Genomic DNA, 24,002 nt, shown 5'->3' on the forward strand with positions numbered 1-24,002 from the left:
CTTAGCTCTCAGGAAGTAGAAACAGGAGTATTAGACGTTCAAGGTACTCCTGGGCTACGTAGCAAATCAGTGTTATCCTGGGCTACATGAGAAGATACCTCAAATAAAACATGTAGACGGTGGGGTGTGCATGTGTGTGCGTGCACACACACGCATGCAGAGGCCATGAACATTGTTGGTTGTCTGTCTCATGGATCTCCACCTTATTGTCTGTTTGATACAAGGTCTCACTGTGTATCTCTAGCTGGCCTGGCACTCACTATGTAGACCAGGCTGTACTTGAACTCATATAGTTCAGCCTGCCTCTGCGTCCCAAGTGCTGCAATTAGAGACATATGCCACCACATCTGACCACCATCTTCTTTTTTGAGACAGGGTCTCTTCACTGAACCTGGAGCCAATGTTGACTGAAATGGCTGGCCAGTGAATTACAGGTACCCTACTGTCTGTATCATTCTGCACCAGGGTTATAGAGACACGCCATACTCTGCTTTTTAAATGGGTGGGTGCTGAGGATCCAAACTCATGCCCTCATGGGCACATGGCAAGCGTCTTGTGTGTGTGTGTGTGTGTGTGTATGTAAGCCTAGTAGGCTGTAAGCTCTCTTCTGAGTGCCAGTATGAGTGGGGGTTAAGGAAAAGCAAGGTAAGAATCCATAGAGATTCTCAGCCCAGGCTGTATATTACAACTGCAAACCGGCACCTAGGCCAGGCGAGCCTGCTCCTGTGCACCTGCCAGGTGGGCCACAGGCACCATGCTTTGCAGATCCTCCCCAGGCCTGGCTTGTCTGTCATCCCGCCTGCTCACCCTGCAGCAGGGCAGCACTTAATCTCACCCTGTGTTTAAACAAAAAGACTGAGGCTCACATCAGTTCTGTCCCTTCTCTGTTCAACTAAGGACAGGAACAGAGTGGCAGGGAGGGGTAGCTGCTTTCCCTCCAAGGTTGTCCTGGGTCTCAGCAGACTCTCAGGATAACACCAGCTTTATTGTTCGCTGTGATTAGAAAAGTAGTCAAGGTCATGGTGAAATAGCTATTTCCCCGTTTCTGGACAGAGAATCACCTGCAAGCTCAGCCTCCTTAGGGAGTGGAGCGGTGGGAGGAGGGCAGCAGCAGGGAGTAGGAGGGCGGCTTCATTTGAAGATTCAGGGTCAAACTGTAAGCTGGGACTTCCAGAAGTGTGGTTCCCAAGACCACCCAAATCAGACTCCTGCAGCACTTGATAAAAATGCAACGTCTCAAGGATGCAGCACCAGACTCCCAAGAAAGACCCAGAGGAGCTGCGCATTTGGTACATGTCTTGGCAACTGTACTCTTGGAGTCGGCACTCTTTATGGAAGACAAGCTTGTTGATAAACCCCCTCCCCCGCCCCCGTCTTAGCCTGATACTCAGAAGAGCCTTTAGAAAGGACAGGTGTGCTAAGGTCTGCCCAGCTGTTGAGATGCTGCCCCGCTGCCCCTGGGGACATGGGTAGAGCCTTTGTTTCTCTCAGGCTGTCTGGAATTAGGTAGCTTGACGCCTGGCATTTGGTTTTCTCCCACCAATGCCAGCTGCCACACCTGGCCTTCCAATCCCACTTCTCTTTCCCTACCTCCGAAGGTACCTACTAGTAGGCCCTGCCAACCAGTCACAGCCACCACAACCTATGATGTCACCAGCAGCCAATCAGAGCTTCTTACCAGTGCATGCAGATTGCTGTTACTTACTGTGCTGATGAAATTCCAAAGCAACGCATCCTTTTGAGATGCTGATGCTGAGGCCCAGTCAGGGCTAGCACACAGGTCACTAGAAGCCAGGGACTTGTGGCAGTGGGCTATAGTCATTTCTGGAGGGGCCTCCAGAGGCCTGGACAAAATTTATTCCCCTAAACTGCTGGTACCTTAGATGAGGCTTAATCCTGCCCCCAAAAGACCTCAGAAATCAGGACACAGTGGTAGTCACACAGATTTCTTGATTCTAAAGTTTAGAGCCATGGAAGAGGGGGCGTGATCCTCAATTCCAGGCCTGTTCTTAGCTCAGCACCCCCAGGAAGGAATTAGAGGAACACTGCCCAGGCAGGGCTGGCTGCTGCACTTGAGCAGCTTACAGGAGGGGCCAAGACAAGGGCTCCTTTGTTCAAGCTTTGGCTTAGAAAGTCAGGTGGCAACTCAGCACATAGGTAGGTGGGCAGTGCCAGCCTCCCAGTATGGCCAGGGGTACCTGCCTCAGGGTCTCAGGGAGTCCCATCAGCCCAGTGGCCAGGACTTATGGGGTTGCCTGAACTGCCGGAACCCTGCCTGTGAGTAGGGGTTGCCCAAGTGGACAGTGCTGGGGCTTTACGGACCTTAAGGGGTGGATGATTGTGGGTGTGATGGGCACATATTGGCGCACGTGTCGGGGAGATGGACTCTGTACGGTGGAAAGGGAGTAGTCGGTCAAGGCTTTGATCAGTCTGTATTGAGCACCCGCTCCAAGAATACGTTAAGGGCTTCCAGTGGGAGAAGAGAATAAACAGTGAGCAGGAGTAGCCTGTGTCACATGACTTCAGATGACTTGTAGAAGGACAAGCCAAGTGGGAAGACACCGCTGGTGACAACTGAGCCATTATTTCCAGTAGGATGGCTGGGGGACATTTCTCCTAGGAGATGACCCAAAGTGGAAGTGCCCCCCGAGGTGGTTACAGCAGCAGGTGAAAAGGCCCTGGGGTCACCATCCAGTAACCATTAGCAGGGCACTTCCTCCTTTCAGACTGTGTGCTGGGAATGGGGACATGACTGTGAGCAGGACTAGCCTGTACTCCTGAGCTACTCACTCCAGTGTTGTTGAGGAAGCTGGGAACCGGGCTGAGCACTCTTGCTGCCTGGCTCTGAGACCCTGAGCCCTGTGTGAATGCTGCTGCTGCTGCCCTTGCAGCCGCCTTTGTCATGGGCACATAGCAAGTCACAGACCTGCCCAAGGTCTTCATGTGTTCCTACCCTATCCCTCTGTGTCACCCTCTGCCTGCTGAACAGGACCCAAGCCCACCTACTGCTGCCCAGTGCCAAGCCATGACTATCACCTACACAAACAAAGTAGCCGATGCCCGTCTCGGTTCCTTCTCTTGTCTGCTCCTGTGCTGGCGCGGCAGCATCTACAAGCTGCTGTACGGGGAATTCCTCATCTTCATGATTCTCTACTATGCCATTCGTGGAGTCTATAGGTAAGAGAGTGGGGGGAGGGTGGAGCATCTGCAGGAGGGCTCTCCAAGCCTGCAGAGAAAACGGGAGGAGTTGGGGAGGAGAGGGTCCAATGTTTCAGCTTGTTTATAAGGCTGAGCTGAACTTCCGGCCAGGCTCTGGCCACTGGGGGTAGAGGCTGGGAAGAAAAAAAAGGAAATATTTGCCAGATATGTGTGTCATCTTGGGCTCAATCCCCAACACACATGCACACGTATGCATACACACATGCACACAACACAAATCAGAGCAGAGGGGATTCCTGACATGTGTGTCATCTTGGGTTTGATCCCCAACACACACATACGTACGCACACAAACGTGCATACGTACACACACACACACACACACACACACACACACACACACCAGACCAGAAGTGACTCAGGAGCTCTTTCTCGCCAAGCCAGGGAGGGACCTGGAACATAGGCCTGAGCTAGGCCTACTGAGGCACACAGGCTGCCACAATACAGTTTAACATGCCTATTTCAAGAAAATGTTTTTATGAACAAAAGAATGCCGGGCAGGTATAGTTATAGAATACCTGATAACATTTGAAGTGAAAAAGCATGAGCTGGAGAGATGCCTCTGTAATTGGAGGCACCTACAGTGAGCCTGAGGATTTGAGCTCAATCCCCAGGACCCACAAATTACGGGAGAGCACCAACTCCCACACACTGTCCTCTGAACTCCATGCATGTGTATGGTATATGTACACACATACTTGGTCTCTCTCTCACACATACAAGAAATAAATACATAAATAAAAAACTACCATGTACTGAAAAACACAAAATGCTGGGTGGTGGTGGCACTCGGGAGGCAGAGGCAGGTGGATCACTGCGAGTTCAAGGCCAGCCTGGTCTACAAGAGCTAGTTCCAGACTCCAACACCCCCCCCAAAAAAAAGGGAAAAAAAGAAAAGAAAAATATAAAATATAAAATACCTCTAGTTATGGTGATTCAAAGCTTTCTCATCTGTGCCCATCCCACCCTCTACGTCAGCAAAGCACAGGTGCTGCAGTCAGGGAACTTACCTTGTGTCACTAGAAGTACATAGTTTTCATTAGGGCTCATGCACCATTTCCTGCATCCTATGGGTTTGGACAAATGTATCTTCCATAACATGTATGTACCATTAGAGTACCATCAAGAGTCACTTCATTGCCCTAAAACCAGATGCTTAGCCTGGCCATCCCTTTCCACCTTCCTTTTTTTTTTTTTTTTTTTTTTTTTTTTGGTGTGTGACACCATGCTTGGGTTCAGTCCCACATGTGGTGCCAAGACTGAACCTATGAACTTACTTGTGCTAGACAAGCACTGTGCCAACTGATCTACCAAGCCTTTTACCTTATACTTTCTAAAAACACCAGACCTTTCGTTTCCACCTGCTTTTATTTATTTTTTAAGATTTATTTATTTTTATTTTATGTGTATGAGTGCTTTACTGGTATGTATGTATGTGCACCATGTGTGTGCATTGCTCAAGGAGGCCAGAAGAGGGCATCAGATCTCCCTGGAACTGGAGTTACAGATAATTTTAAGTTGCCACATGGATGCTGGGAACTGAATCTGGTTCTTTTGCAAGAGCAACAAATGTTCTTAACTACTGAACAGTTCTGTCAACCACTTTTAAACAACTGTCCCTGGGTTTGTGTAAAAGGGTCAGTAAAGGACTGGGAATATAATATATCTCAGTGCTGGAGTGGAGTATTTTCCTAACATAAGTAAGAGCTGGGTTCCATAGACACACACACACACACACCACACACCACATACACATATTCACAAAGCCCGAAGTAGCCTCTTCCAAGAACCCACCTTAACCACAAGGGGACCTGGGCCAGACCAGTTGAAAGGACAACGTCCAGGTAGTCCAGATAGCCCCGCTCTTCCCCCCACCCACCCCGGCGGGGAGTAGGAACACATTCTTAGACACTTCTCTCAATGCCTCTTTCACTCTCAGAATGGCTCTCACGAATGAACAGCAGCTGTTGTTTGAGAAGCTGGCTCTGTACTGCGACAACTACATTCAGCTCATCCCTATATCCTTTGTTCTGGGTGAGCGCCCCCTTGCGGCTGTTCGGGGTCCAGTGTTCGTCCCCCCTAGTTCCAGGCACACAATGGGCGGACTTCCACCAGAGGCGGGGAGTGGGGTAAGATGGGCCAGTGGTCTTCTAAAAATGTTGAGGCTGGGCCCACATGTATCAGGAAGACAGAGGAACCGAGGCTTTTCCCGGCGCTGGTCTCTGGCCACAGCCCGTCCCCTCGCCCCTCGTCCCTCATCCCTCCTGCCCAGGTTTCTATGTGACGTTGGTGGTGACCCGCTGGTGGAACCAGTACGAGAGCTTGCCTTGGCCCGACCGCCTTATGAGCCAGGTGTCAGCCTTCGTGGAGGGCAAGGACGAGCAAGGTCGGCTGCTGCGGCGCACACTCATCCGGTACGTCATCCTGGGCCAAGTGCTCATCCTGCGCAGCATCAGCACCGCCGTCTACAAGCGCTTCCCCAGTCTTCAACACCTGGTGCAAGCCGGTAGGCAGTACCTGGAGTGGGCGGGTCCGCAGGCCGGAGCTGACCCGAGGCGTGACCTGAGACTTGGAGTGGCAGGAGCTGACGCTGGGTGGAGCCAAAGTCCTCTGGACTTGAAGAGGTTGACGTGGGGCAGGAATTGGGACAGAATTGGGCAGGCCAGAATCAGTACTAGAAGTGGGGCAGGCCAGAGTAAACTAAAAAGATTTGAGAAAGGTCGAGAACCCTTCAGGGCTAAATGAAGGGGCTTGGGGACAGATGGAACTTAAATCTAAGTCCTTTCTGTCTGCCTGTCCTGATTTCCGGTTTCCAGACTGGATGGCTTAACATGGCTTTCACTTCACTTTTCCCGGGCCTGACTCTAGCTAATAGCAAAGCCCTCTACCCTCCCACCTCCTGTCCCATGTGATCCAGAATAGCACCTACTGGGGCTCAGTTATTTTGTGTGTTGAAACAAACATATCAAAAGAACACAGAAATCCCTAGGAGCTCAGACAGGCTGGCTGGGTTTCTGGTGCAGACTACTTCTTTTGCAGGGTTACCTGTTGCCTTGTCCACTCTGCCCTGCAGGCTTTATGACCCCTGGGGAATATAAGCAGTTGCAGAAGTTGGGCCTACCACACAACACATACTGGGTGCCCTGGGTGTGGTTTGCCAACCTGGCAATGAAAGCCTATGTTGGAGGTCGAATCCGGGACTCTGTCCTGCTCCAGAGCCTGATAAATGTGAGCCCACAGATGGGGTGCAGTGGGAAGGGTTGTGGCTTCCTTTAAAGAGAAGGCTGGAGGCTCTTCCCCCAGCCTGTCCTGGTGGTATATGATATTTTTTGAACAAGAATCCACAGCCCAAAGTGGCCCCTCTCCAAATCTTCCCTCTGTCCCCTCTCTGAGTGAGCCTGTGAAGTCCTGGCTCTTTTTTTGCTAGATGAAGCTACTGAGACACGGAGGTCTAGTGAATTGCCTGTGACCACACAGCCAAAGCTATCGCATTAACATCATTGCATTAGATCTGGGGGAGAGCTGCGGGAGGTTTTGGGGAAGCAGGTGGTGGCCAGCACCTCCTCCCTCTCCTCCACCCTCCAGGAGATGTGCACCTTGCGTACTCAGTGTGGCCATCTGTATGCCTATGATTGGATCAGCATTCCGCTGGTGTACACACAGGTAAGGACGAGACTGGTGAGGCTTTTCCCTAGAGGCTGAGTACAGATTCCCATCCTGGGACTTAGACCTGGACTTGGAAGATTCTTCCTAGTACTGAGGTCAAGGCATCTGTGCTCCTGCCTGGTCCAGCCCAGCAGAGTGTGTGTGAGAATCCTAGTCTTTTTTTCTTTTTTTTTAAAAAAAAAAAAAAGATTTATTTATTTACTATGTATACAGTGTTCTGCTGGCACACCAGAAGAGGGTACCAGATTTTATTACAGATGAAGGGGTACCAGATTTTATTATAGATGGTTGTGAGTCACCATGTGGTTGCTGGGAATTGAACTCAGGACCTCTGGAAGAACAGCCAGTACTCTTAACCTCTGAGCCATCTCTCCAGCCCCCATCCTGTTCTTAAAGAGGAGCAAATTGGGTAGAGTTCACTGGGCTGTCCTTGGCATATGCATGAATCCCAGGGTTTGACCTTCGGCGTTGCACGAAACTGGACGTGGTGGCGCACATCTATGTTTCCGGCACTAGGGATCTGGTGGCCAGAGGAGCAGAGTTCAAGGTCATCCTTGACTACATAGTGAGTTTCGTGCCAGCCTGGGCTACATGAGACCCTGTTTCAAAAAATAAAAGTAAAGAAACAACAACAACAACAACATACACATACACACACCAGACCAAAAAACAAATTAAAAAAAAGGCAAACAGAAACCCAGTCACATGAAGTCAGAGGAAGGCTTTAGACTCAAAGCCTGAGGGCTTCCAATTCCAGGGTCTCTGCTTAGCCCTTTTCCGGCACCTGAGCCTTTTCTCCTTCCAGGTGGTGACAGTGGCAGTATACAGCTTTTTCCTCGCATGCTTGGTGGGGCGGCAGTTTTTGAACCCAGTCAAGAACTACCCAGGCCATGAGATGGACCTCGTTGTACCTATCTTCACAATCCTACAATTCTTATTTTACATGGGCTGGCTGAAGGTAGGCCTCACTGGATACTACCCTCCCCCATGTTATAGGCATGGACTGAGGGGCTATGGCCAGCAGCCACCTGGGAGGGAGATAAAGCAGCTAAAAAAGGTCATGCATATCACACATGCATGAGCATACACACACACACAAACTATTCTCTCCAACACACACATACAGAGAGAGAGAGAGAGAGAATTGTAGTCTCCATATACTTTCTCCCAGTTACCTTTGTTTTTCTAAAAGCTCATCTGGATTCTACTACTTTTATGCTTAAAATTATCTGAAGTGCCTCGCTAGCTGTCAGGATGTCCCCTGGACACACAAAACGGTCATCACCCCTGTGGAGCTTTGCTTTAGTGTTTTAGATGTTAGTGTCCTGGACACTCCCCTCCTGCCCACTGTACTTCAGCACAGCCTCAGCACTTATCTCTAACACCATGAAACAACAAATCCATGCATATTGGGAAATAAATAAGTGTACAAAAGAATCAATGCAACTCGAGGTGAGTTAGTTACTCGGGTGGGATCAAGGTGGTGATTTGGTGGAGTGACATAGGAAGGGACAGCTGGTCTTCATGGGTAGGTTGCCTCATGAGGGTGAGAGGAGCAGAAGAGCAGAGACCAAGTACATGGAAGCCCCATGGGGAGGGTGCTAGGGCCCAATGCTGTGGCCTTGAAGACAGTTAGGCAGGAAGGGTATCACGAGGGAATAGAAATGGCAGGACCCGAGGCTTAGGATGGGAACCAGAGTGTCAAGGTTCCCAGAGCCTCACTCCACCCCCACCCCCATCCCCAAGGTGGCAGAGCAGCTCATCAACCCTTTCGGAGAGGATGATGATGATTTTGAGACCAACTTTATCATTGACAGAAACCTTCAGGTATGGGGGAGGGGGAAGACTGTGCCATGGATCTTTCTCAAACTGGATCCCAAGAGGGGCCTCAGCAGTTTTCCGAGGAGACTCCCCAGCAAATATCCTCCCCTTCTCAAACATTAGCCCTCTTCTCAGTCAATCATTCACTCCCGGGACTCACACCTCAACTCTGGAGGCTGCAAGTAAGCATGAGTCTCTTCCGTACCACAGGAGGGGAAACTGAGGCCCCTAAGGCATCACACAAGCTCATGCTCCTGTCTGGCTGCCCATGCTACTGGATATTCCCCTCTGTCCTTGGCAACCAGGTATCCCTGCTGTCTGTGGATGAGATGCACCAGGATTTGCCTCCCATGGAGCGTGACATGTACTGGAATGAGTTAGAGCCTCAACCTCCCTACACAGCTGCTTCTGCCCAGTCTCGTCGGCCATCCTTCTTGGGCTCTACCTTCAACATCAGGTAGGCAATGCCAGAGACCTGGGCGAGGAAACGGAAATGCTCAAGTAAGGCTTCCCTAGCAACGTGGAACAGTTGCTACTACACGATGCGTGCCAGTAAGGACTAGGCGCTCTCTCTCTCTCTGTCTCTCTCTGTGTGTCTCTCTGTGTGTCTCTCTGTCTCTCTGTCTCTGTCTCTGTCTCTGTCTCTCTCTCTCTCTCTCTCTCTCTCTCTCTCGAGACAGGGTTTCTCTGTGTAGCCCTGGCTGTCCTGGAACTCACTCTGTAGACCACGCTGGCCACAAACTCACTGAACTCCACCTGCCTCTGCCTCCTAAGTGCTGGGATTAAAGGCGTGGGCCGCCACTGCCCAACTTGGACTATGCTCTTTACAGACATTCATTTTTTTCCCTCCCAATAACCTTTGTTTGTTATCTCTACTTTTCAGACAATTAAGTTTAAAAGGGGCAATAAAGTTGCGTAAGTGAGAAAGAACACGTGTGAGCTAGCTCTCCAGCTCCAGCTCCACATTCTTTGTCTTCGGTTGGTTTTCCCTGAGGTGGTCTTCAGACTCACTATATTGCTGGGGGGTTACAGACAGGTTCCATTACCTTGGCTTTTGGTGTTTTGTTTTGTTGAAGACAAGTGTTTTGCTATGTAGTCCAAGCTGGCTTTGAATCTTTGACAGCCCAGGCTAGCCTTGAATTCACAATTTTCCTGCCTCAGCCTCTCCAGGCCTAGGACTATAGGTGGGAACCATCACTCTGTGGCTCTACCTTTATTATTATTATTATTATTATTACTATTTTCTTGAGACAGATCTCTGTACACAGCTCACTGTTTAGACAGGCTGGCCTAGAACTCACAAAGATTCTCCTGCCTCTGCCTCCCAAATTCTGGAATTAAAGACTTGCTGTGCCCCACCACACCCGGCTACCTCCACACTCTTAACACTCCACAGTGCTGTGTGAGGCCCTCTGGTCCAGTCTCTCCTCCCTTGTGTAGAGTCCTAGGAAGAAATAGGACCTTTCCAAGGGCAGCCAGTGCCTGACAATGCAGTGAGATGCCGAGACCGGCTTTCTAACTCTGACCAGAAAAACTAGCCTTTGTGTGGACACGGAAGTGTGGGAAGCCTGGGGTAGAGGAGGGACAGTGAGGGAGTCCCAGTCTCCTGAATAGACTGTCCTACAGAGAAAAGGCCTCCTTCCACCCACAGCGGCCACACTTTCCTCTGTACAATCCCATTTCATCTGAATTCCTCCTGGATACAGTGGGCCAAATGGGCCTTCCCGCATCCCACAGAGTTCTCTGGATGACAGAGCTGAGAAGACGCACTGTACTGTGTTGTTCTCTCTTTGTTCTTTTATGACCCAAAGAGTCCATTGAACTGAAATTAGAATTAACTAGGATAATTTTGGAAGATGTTTTTGAACCTGTTTCATCTGAACACCAGCATTGAAGCTGGGTGGGGTCCCTGCCTCCAGGGGCTGTGCAAGCTAGTGAGCTGAGCATGCTCCAAACCTATGGCTAAAGACTGAGCAGGATGCAGAACAGAGGTTGCTTTTGATTTTCTGGGCCTGCATGTCTTAGGTCTTAGAGCCAGGGAGACTTTGGATGTGGGCAAAGGCTCTACTCTGGGTAAGAAGCTTTTTCTTACAGGTTAAAGATCCTGAAGCCTCAGGAAGTCTGCTGCCAGGAAGCCAAACACCCTTTTGGAAGATATTGTTCCCCACTGGGAAACATAAATTCTTGGTTTTGTGTGGACACTACTGGGCATTATCTGAGCTGGCTTTACCAGGAGCAGATATTCCCATTGCCTGAAGAGAGATGCTTGAACAGGGTGGCTGATAAACAGGAGCCTGTGGGATTCAGGGAATTACTCTTGGTAAAAGCAGGAAGGCCCAAGTTTGATCTCCAGAACACATGTGACAGTGACAGGCATGGTGGCACGCACTTGTAATCCTAGTGAAGAGGAAGATGCAGCAAGACCCCTGTAGATTGCTGGCCAGATAGACTAGCCTGACTGGTGAGTTTGAGGCTAATGGGAGACCCTGACCCAAAGAAGGTAGATGATGTTCCTGAGAATGTAAATGGAGATTACCCTCTGACTTTCACATATACATACACAGGTACCACCCCCCCACACACACACTCCCCAAATCTGTAACACTAGGCTGGGGAACTGAATGTTGCCAGTGAGCAAGAGGGAGCCTAAGGTGAACTAGGCCTTGAGAGACTCCCTGGGAAGGAGAGGAGAGCTGAGGCACTGGGAAGGCTGTGCAGCCTTGGTCCTGGCCAGAGACCTGTGCCCATCTTTCGGGTCCACCCACTTAGTCCTGTGCACACCTTTTCCTTCCAGCCTGCAGAAAGAAGACATGGAATTTCAGCCAAATGAGGATGACGACGATGAGAACAATCATGGCAGTGTCATCGGCCGCTTCTTAGGGCTGCAGTCCAGTGACCACCAACCTCCCAGGACAGACTCAAAGACCAAACTATTGTGGTCCAAGAAGGACTCCTACTTGGAGAGCCAGCGTAATTCCAGGAAGAACTCTAGTGACCAGGAAGATAATGCCTGGAGACTTAAGACTCTGGACTCCTTCAGGGCTGCTCCACTGTTTGAGAGGCCAGGCTATCACAGCGCCCCACAGACACCCCTCAGCCACACTCCCATGGTCTTCCCTCCTGAGCAGTCAGCACCCTCCAAGCCTTACTTAGTCACAGGTATGGACACGAAAGACAAACGCCTAACACCCACGACTTCTGAGACCATCTTTTGTTTTAAAGATGTATTTTATATATGTGTGTATGTCTTTTTGAGTATATGCCACATGTGTGCTGGTAACCCTGAGGCCAGAAGAGGGTGTTTGATCTCCTGGAGCTGGAGTTATAGGCAGCTGTGAGCTGCCAGGTGTGGGTGCTGGGAACCAAACTCAGGTCCTCTGGAGCAAGGAAGTGCTTTTGACATCCAGGCAATTTCTCAAGACCAATGTTGAATTGCTCCTAGGTGATGAGGCTTCCCCGGAGCACCAAGAAGTCAATCACATGAAGAAGAAAACTGTGGAGTTTAACTTGAACATTCCAAAGAGTCCCACAGGATATTCTAGAGAACCCCATTTGGACCAGCGGCCAAACAACATACACACCATACTGAAGGACCATGTAGAGCCCCATCCCACCTTGGAAAACAGGTCTGTCCACCCCGATGAGGAACTATATTGCCACATGCTTGTGACCCAGTTTCTAAAGATCCCATTATTGTTGATGGGTCTAGGGACCTCTGTCCCCACATAGTTAATAGCCACCTTGGCAAGAACCATGTGTTGGGAGGCCTTTTGTCCACTTCAGCAGAACACTTCTGGAAAGTGAAACTGCACTAACGGAATGCTGGAGGGCGGGCTATCTTGGGGAAGGGGGTAGTTGGCCAGGCGGTTTACTTTTTATAGGGATGGATGGTGACAAAAAGCCTTGAGATAGTACTAAGTCTCTAGTAGTAGGCCAAAGACCAGCCTCACTGCTCTATCAGCTAGATGACAAACACTTGTCTATGGGCCATCCCCAAGAACAACTCCTCCCCAGGCATTGGCCAGGTCTCCTGGGTATTCCTTCTCAGGGCTTCCAAAGCAGCTGAAAAGCTGTCACGAGCCTACATCATGTTATTTCTCTTTGAAATTTCTTGGACATTTGCCAAGTTAGGAACATTCCACCCCCCACACTGATCACATGGGGAGTCAATTTCCCACTTTCCCATTCTTGGTTTCATCTGTGATCAGAATGTCCACCTTTTTGGTCTAACTTGCTTCTAGAACTGGACAATTGACTTTACAAATCTCCTGGGTGTGTTTAAGATAAGCTTCAACCTTAGTCCTCAAAATCCTAAGTTGAGCACTTTCCCAACTCATGCGGGAACTTTCTCAAATCCTCCACAGGGATGAAACTGGCACCTAACATGTTTCTTAAAGAGTGATGCTTCTTGGCCTGGTCCTCATCTTGTATGGATGCCAGCAGGACACTGATCCAGTCAGAGGCACACAGCTGTCGACACCCAAAGAATATGTTCCTGAGACAGTCTGGCAAAGGAATTCAGGACCAGGGGCTCAGTCCTGTCTGCACACACCTGTGTCTTACTATCTTCCCCACACTAAGGAGTTTAATAAATACAAGTATTCTTTTAGGTGTTCGGTGTCGTCATCAGTGTCAGGGACACAACTGCACGCTGACACACCTTCAAGACAACAGCTGGGTACCAAAATTCTTTATTTAAAGAAATGGTACAAATGAAAGAACTTAAGCGGATGTTTCGGTGCGACTCATAGAAAAGATAAAGGCAGACCGACATGCACGCACTGCCTCAGTGACCAGTAAAGTCACTTGTGGCTTTGGGGAAGTCAGCTTAGCTCTGATTACTATGTCCCAGGGTGTGCTTGTCAAACAGATATTCTGCCATGCCAGCTTCAGGGGCTCCCATCTTGCGCAAGTTGGTCACGTGGTCACCCAGTTCCTTGATGGATTTCACCTGCTCACTCAGGTAATGTGTCTCAATGAAGTCACATAACTAGGGAAGAGAACATGTGAGAAAGTCATTGGTCAGCTCTCCCAAGCCCTGTGGCAAATGATTGCCTCCATTCCTCCCCCATGTTTTCAATACTCACGTGGGGGTCATTTTTGTCAGTAGCCAGTTTGTGCAATTCCAGTAGTGACTGATTCACACTCTTTTCCAGGTGCAGTGCACACTCCATTGCATTCAGCCCGTTCTCCCAGTCATCACGGTCTGGTTTCTGCAAAGAGCATTAGGTCAGTTCATCCGCAGACTCTACCAATCAACCTGTCGGTAAACACCTCACCACCATGCTTTGCCTTACGTTCCCCCTGACAACAGTTTCCCCGGACGTCTTTACTCACTGCTGTCTGCCAACCTTGATGTTGGTTTAGGCCTAAAAAATTCCAAGGGCAGAAAGCCCACTTTCTGCTCATCTGTAAGACACCCCTAGATCTACTCACCTTGATATCCTGCAGGAAGATTCGGCCGCCTCGTTCGTTCTGCAGCTTCATCAGTTTCTCAGCGTGTTCTCTCTCCTCATGAGATTGGTGGAGAAAGTATTTGGCAAAGTTCCTCAGAGCCACATCATCCCGGTCGAAGTAGCAAGACTGACAAAGCAAAGGGTACATGTTACAGGTTCCCACAGCAAGGCAGCTGGCATCGCTGTAGGAGTTAGGTTATTTGCTGCTCCACTCAGTAAGGAGGGGAGGACTTTGGAACTTGGCTTCAGCAAGTGTCCTATGGCTCGGTATTAGTGCAGAGAAAAAAATTTTTTTTTTTTTTGGTTTTTCGAGACAGGGTTTCTCTGTAGCTTTGGAGCCTTTCCTGGAACTCCCTTTGTAGACCAGGCTGGCCTCGAACTTACAGAGATCCGCCTGCCTCTGCCTCCCGAGTGCTGGGATTAAAGGCGTGTGCCACCACCGCCTGGCTCGAGAAAAAAGTTTTAAGCCAGGGCCATGTCTACTTGTCCGAGGGGGAGGGTGCTAGAATACCCAGCCTGCACTGGGAGGCCATTTTTCCTCTCCTTCACCTCATGTAAAAAACAGCTAACACAGGCTTACAAGCTTTCCAGCTGACTGATTTGTAAACATTAACATACCATGCCTGATGACATCTGAGGGGATTGCACTTTAGCACAAACATATCAGGAGATTTGATTCAGTTTCAGGCACTCGGTGTGTTTGGACATTCCAAAGAATGACAGCCACAAAAGCCTAGGCCTGTTTCAAATCTATTTGGAAAACACTTATTTTTGGATAATTCGCACAATCACAAGGCAATCAAAGGGTGATTCTCACTACACTGCCCCAAACCTGTTTTTCAGGAACATATTAGTGCATGGCAAACTTCCTTGCCCAGCAACTGATGGTGGCCTTTATCCAACAACTACCCACCGCTTCTGTTAATAAGTCACAACTCTCAGAGGACAAACCCGATACAGTACGCTGGACGTCTTAAGGGACAAACTCGGGTGACACTGATGACTGCAGAAGGGGCGATTCTTAGAGATAATGTTTCAATACAAGTGAGGCTCTGTGATAAGCAGAGCGGAGAGGCGGAGACGGCTGCTTAAGAAGGGGTCAAGGTACGCTCACAAGAGATAAGCCTCTTTGCACCAAGCCCCAACGCTGCCATTCGACACCATGACCAAGCAGACCCGCCATACTCAGAGGAACTGGAGCTGGATGCCTACCGAGGTAGAGAAGCCTGCAGGCCACGTGACCGGAGAGGAGGGCGAAGAAAAAAAAAGCATCTAACTGCAGGCTTGATTGGACGGGCTGACAGTCCAGCAGCCTTAAGACCTCAAAGAACGGGGGCGTGTGTATAACGACGCGCCTGGTCTCTGAAAGAGTCGCTGGGGCTAATAGCTCAGGCACCCCCCCCCCCCGCCGCCCCCAGAGCTGCCCAGGGAGAGCCCCAGCAAACTCCATTTTCCAGAAGGGCGCCGAGAGGCCTGCAGCTGGCCACGCCCCAGCCCGCGCCCCGCCTGCTCCCCCGCTCCCCAAAGCGGCCCCGGGGAGGCCGCGGCCGACTCCCGTCCCGCTAAAGGCCAGGCCGCGCTCACCATAGACAGGTAGACGTAGGAGGCATACAGTTCCAGGTTGATCTGGCGGTTGATGGCAGCCTCCGAGTCCTGGTGGTAGTTCTGGCGCACTTGCGAGGGAGACGCGGTGGTCATGGCGGCGGCGGCTGGCGACGCTGGAGCGGCGGAGCGACGAGTTTGCAGAGGGTTCTGGCTAGGAGCAGCCGGCTGGGGTCGGAGGGGTCGAGCGCCGGGTTCCGTTCAAGCACTGTTGAAGCAGGAAACCGCGGCGACTCCGGCGAGAACGTCTGGCGCTGGTGGCCAGCGGGCAGCTCTTATAGCGGGAGTCCGCGTCAGGCCGCGCTCTGGCCAATCAGCACCGCGGGCCGCCGAGACCCGCCCCTTCCTGTGGGGATCGCAGGGCGCGGGTGGGGATCTTGTGTGGGAGGCTGTGCGATGGGCGCTGTTCCTCTGCCAGAGCAGTGTCTGGCAACGAGCGGCCTGTTCTTGTGCCCCGAGGCGGGTGGTAGTTGGCTCCAGCCCTATGGCAGTGGCATCTGGGTCCTTGGGATCCTTGGGGACAGAGGGTGCCGAGGAGGGAGATTTTCAAGTCCCACAGGACATCCCTAAGCTCAGTGCGTGTTGTTAAATCGTGACTTACGTCTTACAAATAGGAAAATGGAAGCGTGGTGCTGTACGTGGCAAACGAGTTATAACTTGGACTGGGAAAGAGCGGCTTTTTCTCTTTCAGCCTATGGAGAGAAGCGTTAAGGAGTAGAGGGCCTATTGGGGAGGAGGGGGTTCGGGTCTGCCCCGTCATTCTGACTCAGGCAGTCCCGGCCTTTTGCTGATAGCAAAGATGGCTCCGGGCAGTTAAAAAAAACAAAGGTTGAGGGGGCGTTTACTCTGGAGAGCAGGGACCGCCTTCTGTAGGGGGAATCCTGGGGCCGAACCGTCTAGGTTTCTGAGAAAGTCCCTGGTGATGCTGAAAATTAAGAGAGGCCTCTGGATTAGAAAAGAAAGGAGAAGCCACCTACGTGTATCTGTTTCAAAATGGTCTTCATCTCAGTAACTTTGGGTGACTTTGTCCTTGAAGAAAAGCTGGTGGGGCTGAATGGCAGGTGACAGGTGCAGGAAACCTTGGAGGGACAAGCCAACTGTGTGTCTGGTAGCTGTGGCCCAGCTTCAAAACGGTTGTGAATTTTTAGGTAGCAGAACTAGAGGTTAGCCACTGCATCTGGTAGCTGTGGCCCAGTTTCAAAAACGGTTGTGAATTCTTAGGTAGCAGAACTAGAGGTTAGCCACTAGCTAGGCCCTGCCATCTGTCTGCTGCTCTCAGGCTAGTCTTTTGACACAGGTGGAAGCCCTAGCTGACGCTTCTCCAGATAGTCAAAGCTGGGAGCTGGACTTTTCAAACATTTTGTTGTTATTGTTTTGAGACAATGTTGACAAGTTTACTGTACAACCCAGACTGGTCTGGGACTCACTCTGTAACCCAGGCTGGTTTCTGATTCTCCTGCCACAGTTTCCCGAGAGCTGGGATTACAATCCTACATTACTAACGATATTTAATTTATTAGTTTTTTCAAGACAGGGTTTCTCTAACTATGGAGCCTGTCCTGGAACTTGCTCCGTAGACCAGGCTGACCTTGAACTCAGAGAGATCTGCCAGCCTTTGCCTCGTGCTGGGATTAAAGGTATGCCCCCCCACCCCCGCCCAGCTGGTATTTATTCTTTGCTGCTGTATGCTGCTGGATGAATACCCTAGCATCAAACTTTGGGAAGACGACCCTAAGAGAGTGATACTGAGATAAATTTGATGAACAAACTCCCATTGGAAAGTGGAGGAGTGAGGTGGGAAAAGGAATTCTTAGAGGGACTTGTATATGCACAGGTGCGGAAATGCTTCCTATTCCAGAAATCTTAAGGAAAGTGTTGGCCTGGGAAACAAAGTACATCTTGGGAAGTGCTGGAAAGAATACAGTTAGATTGGTGTGCCATAAAAAGTCATTAAACTTTACCCTGCAGGCAATTTGGTGATACCATACCCATTTGCTTTTAGCCATCATCAGGAAATATGATGGAAAAAAATGAGTGGGGGGTGATATCAAATATTCACTTATATCAGCAGCATATTTTCCAAGTACCAAGTAATAAGATTAACAGTAACATGAGGCAAAACAAAAACAAACAGTTACCGTGATAAGGAGTCCTGAAGAGTCAACCTCCATATTACGATGTCAGCTCTAACCCTGTAATTCAACAGTCTGGAATGTAAAATCGCAGTGTTTCCTTGGTAGGGTGTGATTCTGAGGTTCAAATGGAGTCATTGGACTAGCTGGTAAACATTGGAGGAAAACAAAGCTATAAGGGAAGACTGCTTGAGATCGCTATTTCACACACATACACACATTTGTATATATTATATAAAAAAGTATGGTACTGGCACAGGAAGATTAGATCAACATCAAAATATTTCTACCCATATACATATAGGAACTTGATATAAGTTAAAGCCATGCCTTTCAAATTAGGGAAGAACGGGCTTAACCAATAATGTCGACACAATTATCATGTGGAAAAAAATGAATCATTCTGTATTTAAAAATACCTTTCAGATGAATTAAAAATACAACCCTTAAAGATGAAATCTATAAAGTTTTAAGAAAACTGTTAAGGACATTATCCAAATTTGGAGTAGGGAATGTTCTTTTGAATCTGTCAAAAAGTTGGCAGGTTTGACTGCTTAAAAATGAAAAGGGTTTAGATAAAGATATTTTAAACAAAGTTAACATAGAAATGGTGTGTTAGGCTGGTGGTATATGTTGTCCATAGAAAGGATGAAGATCAAGAGCCAGAATATGTATGTATAATCCATGCTGTTTTCTGTCTTGGGGATGGAACCCAGACCAGGGGCAGACTACCCAGGCCCTCTACCACTGAAGTGCACCTGCTGCAGTCCAATTCTTTTTTTCATTTAAAGATGGTCTCACTAGCCGGGCGGTGGTGGCGCACGCCTTTAATCCTAGCACTTGGGAGGCAGAGGCAGGTGAATCTCTGTGAGTTCGAGACCAGCCTGGTCTACAAGAGCTAGTTCCAGGACAGGCTCCAAAGTCACAGAGAAACCCTGTCTCGAAAAACCAAAAAAAAAAAAAAAAAAAGATGGTCTCACTGTATTGTCTAGGCTAATCTTGAAAGTCTAGGCTCAAGCGATCCAGACTCCATTGTATCACTCACTGCACCAGTCTATGCGATAACTGTAACCACTCCTTTTATACGAACCGTTTGGTTGATTTCCCTACTACTGTAGATTGAAGGCATTTCTAGCACACTCAGTCCTTTGCAAGGTGCTTGTGACTTGGAGCTTGAACAAATGGATGCATTTTGTGTAGAGTTTGGATTCCAGTCAAGCCAGAGGGCTGGGTACCAGTTGGGAGGCAGCTGCCATGGTTTTTAATGAGCGTAGGAGACAGAAAGCAGAAGATAAGATGGACAGATAAGAAGATAAGTAGAGTTGAATGGTTGTGGATATTTTGTGGGTTGGGAGGTGGGGTGTGGGTACCAGTTTTCAGGCCTGGGCAGCTGGATTGCTGCAGCCCTGCATGGTGCCAGGGAAACACAGAAGAAGCAAAAGTTTGGGGAAAGGCTGTTGAGAAAGGTCAGCTTGGTTTTGGACTGGCTGTGCTGAGTCTCTAAGACTCCCAGGTGAACAGAACAGCATAAAGTTAAAGTTAGCCTCACAGAAAGGAAGTTTGGGCTGTTACATTAAGTTTTGTGAATCAGTATTAGCTCCTTGCTTGTTAAATACATCCCTAGTTACAGAAAACAGCAGAGCAAACCAGGGGTACTGTGTACTGTAGAGGGTCACTAAGGGAGGAGGTCTCGAAAGGAAATGAGAAGTGTGTGAGCATCTTGCTTGGGTCTGGTTCCCACCTTTTGGGAGATTGGGTGCCAGAACTGTCATCTCCAAGCCTCCAGACTCTGAAGAAGTGGCCGGGTCTTAAGAGGTTTGTTGATCAAGCTTCTGCCTCCCAACCCCCATGTTGCCTCTACTCCTCGTGACTTTGAGGAGGGAGTTTGGCTAGCTGCCCAGAACAAGTTGAACAGTGGCCTCCCAGAGCTGGGAGCCACACAAATGCAGGCCTGGAGAGAGAGGAAGGCCCCTCTGTTCTGTAGAATACTAGCTTGTTGCTGACAGAAGGTGGGGGTGGAGAAGCCTTGTGGTGGAAGGCTTTTGTTCACCGTGACTCAGCACTCTGCTCCTCCAGAGGGGTGGGACTCCCAAAGTGCTTTGTCACAGAGGGGCAGGGCAGTCTGGGAGGCTGTGGTTTTGCTCTGGGAGAGAGGGCAGGGGGAGAGGGAGAGGAGCAGGAGGCAACATGTGAGAGCTTCCCCTTTCCCCGTGGCACACAGAAGCTGGACTGAGACTAAAGAAGTCTTGATCACCCAGCCAGGCTTGTATGATTTTTTTTTTTTTTTTTTTTTTTTTTGCCAGAAATGCCTCTCTGTCTCTTGTAGGGACTTCTCAGCAGATAGTGGAACTCTTTTCCTTCTAGTAATTGCCCCTCTGCAGTTACAGCTGCTGAGGATGCCACATCCAAGAAGCCTTAGACATTTGGTACATTAGGGTCCAAGGGACACTAGAGCATACAGATCGCTTTCCTTTGTAGGGCAGAAAGTGAGACCCAAAGAAGGTGAGGCTTGCTCAGGGAAATAATCACCAACTAAAACTGTGTTGCGGTGGAACTCCAGGGCGATCATTAAACATCATGTGACCGTTAAATGAAATGTGGAGGTGGAGCAAAGTATGCTTTGGAGCACCTGAGCAATCATTAAACATCATGTGACCGTTAAATGAAGTGCAGAGCAGAGTATGTGATGGAACACCTGGGCGATCATTAAACATCCTGTGCTCGTTAGATGTATGATGAACGTGTTGTCAGAGTGTGCATATGGAATAATGTTAAGTGAGAAACCAGAGTCCAAAATAGTTCCTGGAAGCCAGTTACCGAAAACAGCGCAGGACTGCAAACCGGTTAAGACTGGGTGGAAATGGACTAAAGGCTCTCGAGGCTAAACAGCCAGTGTTGCACAAGTGTGGGATTCCCTGAGAGTTGTGCAGGAAATTCTGACATTTGCAAAAGCACCACTCAGCCAGATTCTGTCTGGTACATTCTAGAAGCAACTGTCACTCGGAGAGCATGTCCTTAAATCATTTCTTAAAAATTCATAAGGTCATGTAGTCTAGACAGACACCCAGAATCCCTCTCTTCTGTAATGCTAAAGGTTGAGATTCACAACCTGGAATGTTAGGGGACAGTTGTGAATGGAAGCCCTGCCTCCCCTGACTGTTTGCTTGCTCACCTTCCCTCTGGACTTTGTCCCCTGCTAGAGGCCCTTCTTCCTGCCGACTGCAGCCTGCTAACTTTCCTCTGGTTATCCTACCCTATGGAATGTCTGGTTCCTGCCTTGGCCTGAGGGCCCTTGGGGGCCAGGGCTCTACTCTGTCCTTCTCAGTGTCCCCTTGGATATCTGCCACATCCCTTTTGGCCTCTCTGAGCTCTGTTCTGTATTGAGGTACAGTATTTGAGGCCCCATTTCCCCCATACGTCTCTTCACACATCTTTCCTCATGAAGCCGAATGAGAGTGGTAACTGGTAATGCAGGCTTAGGTTACCCCAAATATAACATTCTAGCGTGGCAGCAATTTTGTGAAGTTTTCATAATAACAGAACAAATGAAAGTCATATCAGAAGTTTGCAGTGTATTCATGGGCACAGCAGATAGGCGAGTTACAGTGAAAAACGAGAAAGGCCTCAGATGCTACCTGAAGATATTCGTCGATTTTTGAGATGAAGAAGCTCCAGGGTCTGTTTATATGTTCCAAGGATTTATCTAACAGTAACAAGGTCGGTAGGCCACCTACGAAGGTGTAAGATCAGTGGCCATTTAAGAGAGCTAACGATAGCTCAAGATAATTTGCAGTGAGGCTCTGGACTTGCGGCATTCCGATCCTTCCCGAATCACTGGAGTTCTAAGCAGTCAACCTACCTTAACAAATGCAGCTTCTTTAAAAGCATGCCTTTGCTCACAGTTCCCTCTACACCACAGCTCATGGTACAGGCTATCAGCAATTACCCAGCAGTATGTTGTGCCTACTTTACCTAGTCTAGGCTCAGCTGGGCCCCTGCTGGCCAAGTCAGGGAGGCCCAGATCAGCAGAAGTGACAGCCAGCAGCTTCAGTAGTGACAAGAGAAGAAAGATGACTTCTAAGCCATGGTAAAGGCCTCAGTCTCCTGGGCCTGGGGGAGACTTCCTGAGGAAATGGGGGTTCTGGATACCTTGGTCTGTCACCAGGCGCTCACCTGTTCAGGGAAGGCTATGCAAACCTATTGTCAGCTGCCAGCCCCCAAACAATGATGCAGAGACTTATTATTAATTATGAAAGCTTGGCCTTTAGCTTAGGCTTATTCCCAACCAGCTCTTATAACATAAAAACTTAACTCGTTTTATTAATCTACATTCTGCCACAAGGCTTTTTAACTCTCTCCAAGTCTATATCTCCTACTTGCTCCATGTCTCACTGTTGTCTCTCTGCCTCTCCTCTTCCCAGAGTTCCTCTCTCTCCGGAAGTCCTGCCTATTCTCTCCTGCCTAGTTGTTGGCCGTTTAACTTTTTTTTTTTTTATTAAACCAATCACAATGACACAGCTTCACATAGGAGGAGACCTGAGTAAATAGTCCGGCTGCGGAGCCTAGGGGTGAGAATTCTAGATTCACTTGCCGTGGTCTGCAAGACAAGAGGAACGGACACAGCCCAATGGAAGTCTAGTTGGCGGCCTGGGCTATGGGTGGATACAAAGGACAAACCTAGGACTGACTAACGGAAGTCAAAAGAAGCCTTCACAGGTGAAAAGCTAGGCAATTTCCCTCTCTGATGAAGGTCCCTTCAGTGCCATTCTAAAGGAGCTAGCATGTCTGTGTGGACCAGCAGCTGGGCAGTAGACAGGAATCTGAGCGGCCCATGAAGGAATCACCAGATGTACCTAAGGGGTCTCAGTCATCATGGGGACACTACCAGGGTCCCAGGATCCTTCTGTTCCGCTTATCCCAGTCTTGGAAAAGCAAAGGCGAACATTCCCTTTCTGGGATTAAAAGCCCTGCAGGGCTCACTCCTGCCCCAGAGATAATGTTGGAACCCCCGTCCTCTCTATGGACTGGGGCAAGCAGATCCCATCTTTGCTGCTGCTCACCTCTTGAGCCTACTCCCTTCAAAAATCCCCTCCCACCTAATTTGCTCAGCCTAGACTTCCTGCCTCTGGCTTTTATTTCAGAAAACCAACCTAGCTTTCAACAGCCCCCAGCTCAGATATCCCGGTGACTCCCTCCTTGCTAAGGGGAGAGTTTCTAGCCTTTCTGGGCTCTAGTGTCTCCAGTACTGTGCCTTGCTGGAGTAGCCTGCATTCGCCAGCCCTTGTCATTGGAAGGAGGCCTGCCCTGTTCATCATGGCAGTGCCTTTCCTGCCCCTCACCTCAGTATCCAGCAAAACAGCAGTCTTGGGTTACGGAGAAATACAAGTTGGCTTGACCTTGGCCTTAGCTCACCCTTTACTTTGCCATATTGAGGAGCTCAGTCACCACACCCTTTGCTTCAGAAGTTTGGTTTTCCCCTCTTCACCAAATTCAGACCAGCTCTTTATCCTTGCACACTGGAGGTACGGAGAATAGGCCAGTCTTTCTAGGGTTGAGGACTATGTCCTGGCACAGACCCCAGGATGTAAGGCAGGGGGCCCAGGACCAGCTGGGCTATGGGGGCAGTGAGATGACACATGGTCACGGGCTCCACTGCTGTGAGGGCCAAGTAAGTCCTTTGCTGTCCCATGGATGCCGAACATTTCCTCAACTAGAGGGACTTGTGGGTGTCACAGAGGCCAGGGAAAAAGTGAAGGATTTCTGTAGCAAGTTCACAACTAGGAAATGCCACATGCTTCCTGGTGATGGACCAGAACGTTCTTGAGGTCCTTGTCACCCCATGAGGGTGGTGCTGGGCACTGTGCCAGAGAGCTTACACAAAGCTGTTGATCCCTTATGGCTGAAACTGACAACACCCCTGCTGAGAAGGCTGGGCAGCCCCAGTGTTGTCCTCAGATGAGGAAGCTGAGGTCAGAGGTGAAGTCACTGACTGCCTGGCCTAAGGTGGCATAGGTGGCAGGAGATGGGGCCCTGCCTGGAACCTGGGTCCTCACTGTGGGGAAATGTTCTAGTGGGGCATGTTGATGCAGCTGCGGTGGCAACATCC

The 24,002-nt window shown here is 49.5% G+C and overlaps 2 protein-coding genes across 2 annotated transcripts; one reads left to right on the forward strand and one right to left on the reverse strand.

The window, feature by feature from the left end:
* Nucleotides 1–3,025: 3,025 nt before the first annotated feature.
* On the forward strand, nt 3,026–13,089 carry Best1 (bestrophin 1). The gene is made up of 11 exons (XM_057778693.1): nt 3,026–3,177; nt 5,159–5,253; nt 5,492–5,725; nt 6,293–6,447; nt 6,805–6,882; nt 7,691–7,843; nt 8,632–8,712; nt 9,012–9,163; nt 11,501–11,865; nt 12,149–12,332; nt 13,071–13,089. Exons 1-11 carry the CDS (start codon nt 3,026–3,028, stop codon nt 13,087–13,089), a joined length of 1,668 nt encoding a protein of 555 aa, XP_057634676.1.
* A 292-nt stretch (nt 13,090–13,381) lies between these two features.
* On the reverse strand, nt 13,382–16,029 carry Fth1 (ferritin heavy chain 1). Its single transcript, XM_057779780.1, has 4 exons — nt 15,747–16,029; nt 14,143–14,289; nt 13,794–13,919; nt 13,382–13,696 (listed from the first exon to the last, which is right to left on the reverse strand). The coding sequence occupies exons 1-4, from the start codon at nt 15,858–15,860 to the stop codon at nt 13,535–13,537; spliced, it is 549 nt and encodes a 182-aa protein (XP_057635763.1). The 5' UTR covers nt 15,861–16,029; the 3' UTR covers nt 13,382–13,534.
* Between the last annotated feature and the right edge of the window lie 7,973 nt (nt 16,030–24,002).

Source organism: Chionomys nivalis, chromosome 8 (assembly GCF_950005125.1).
Source record: "Chionomys nivalis chromosome 8, mChiNiv1.1, whole genome shotgun sequence".
NCBI lineage: Eukaryota > Metazoa > Chordata > Mammalia > Rodentia > Cricetidae > Chionomys > Chionomys nivalis.

Coding starts and splice junctions, on each gene's coding strand:
- Best1 (XM_057778693.1), top strand. CDS start 3,026: ATGACTATCACCTACACAAACAAAGTAGCCGATGCCCGTCTCGGTTCC. Junction 7,844..8,631: donor TTTACATGGGCTGGCTGAAG/GTAGGCCTCACT, acceptor CCCATCCCCAAG/GTGGCAGAGCAGCTCATCAA. Junction 9,164..11,500: donor GGCTCTACCTTCAACATCAG/GTAGGCAATGCC, acceptor TTTTCCTTCCAG/CCTGCAGAAAGAAGACATGG.
- Fth1 (XM_057779780.1), bottom strand. CDS start 15,860: ATGACCACCGCGTCTCCCTCGCAAGTGCGCCAGAACTACCACCAGGAC. Junction 14,290..15,746: donor CCTACGTCTACCTGTCTATG/GTGAGCGCGGCC, acceptor TTGCTTTGTCAG/TCTTGCTACTTCGACCGGGA. Junction 13,697..13,793: donor CTGACAAAAATGACCCCCAC/GTGAGTATTGAA, acceptor TCTCTTCCCTAG/TTATGTGACTTCATTGAGAC.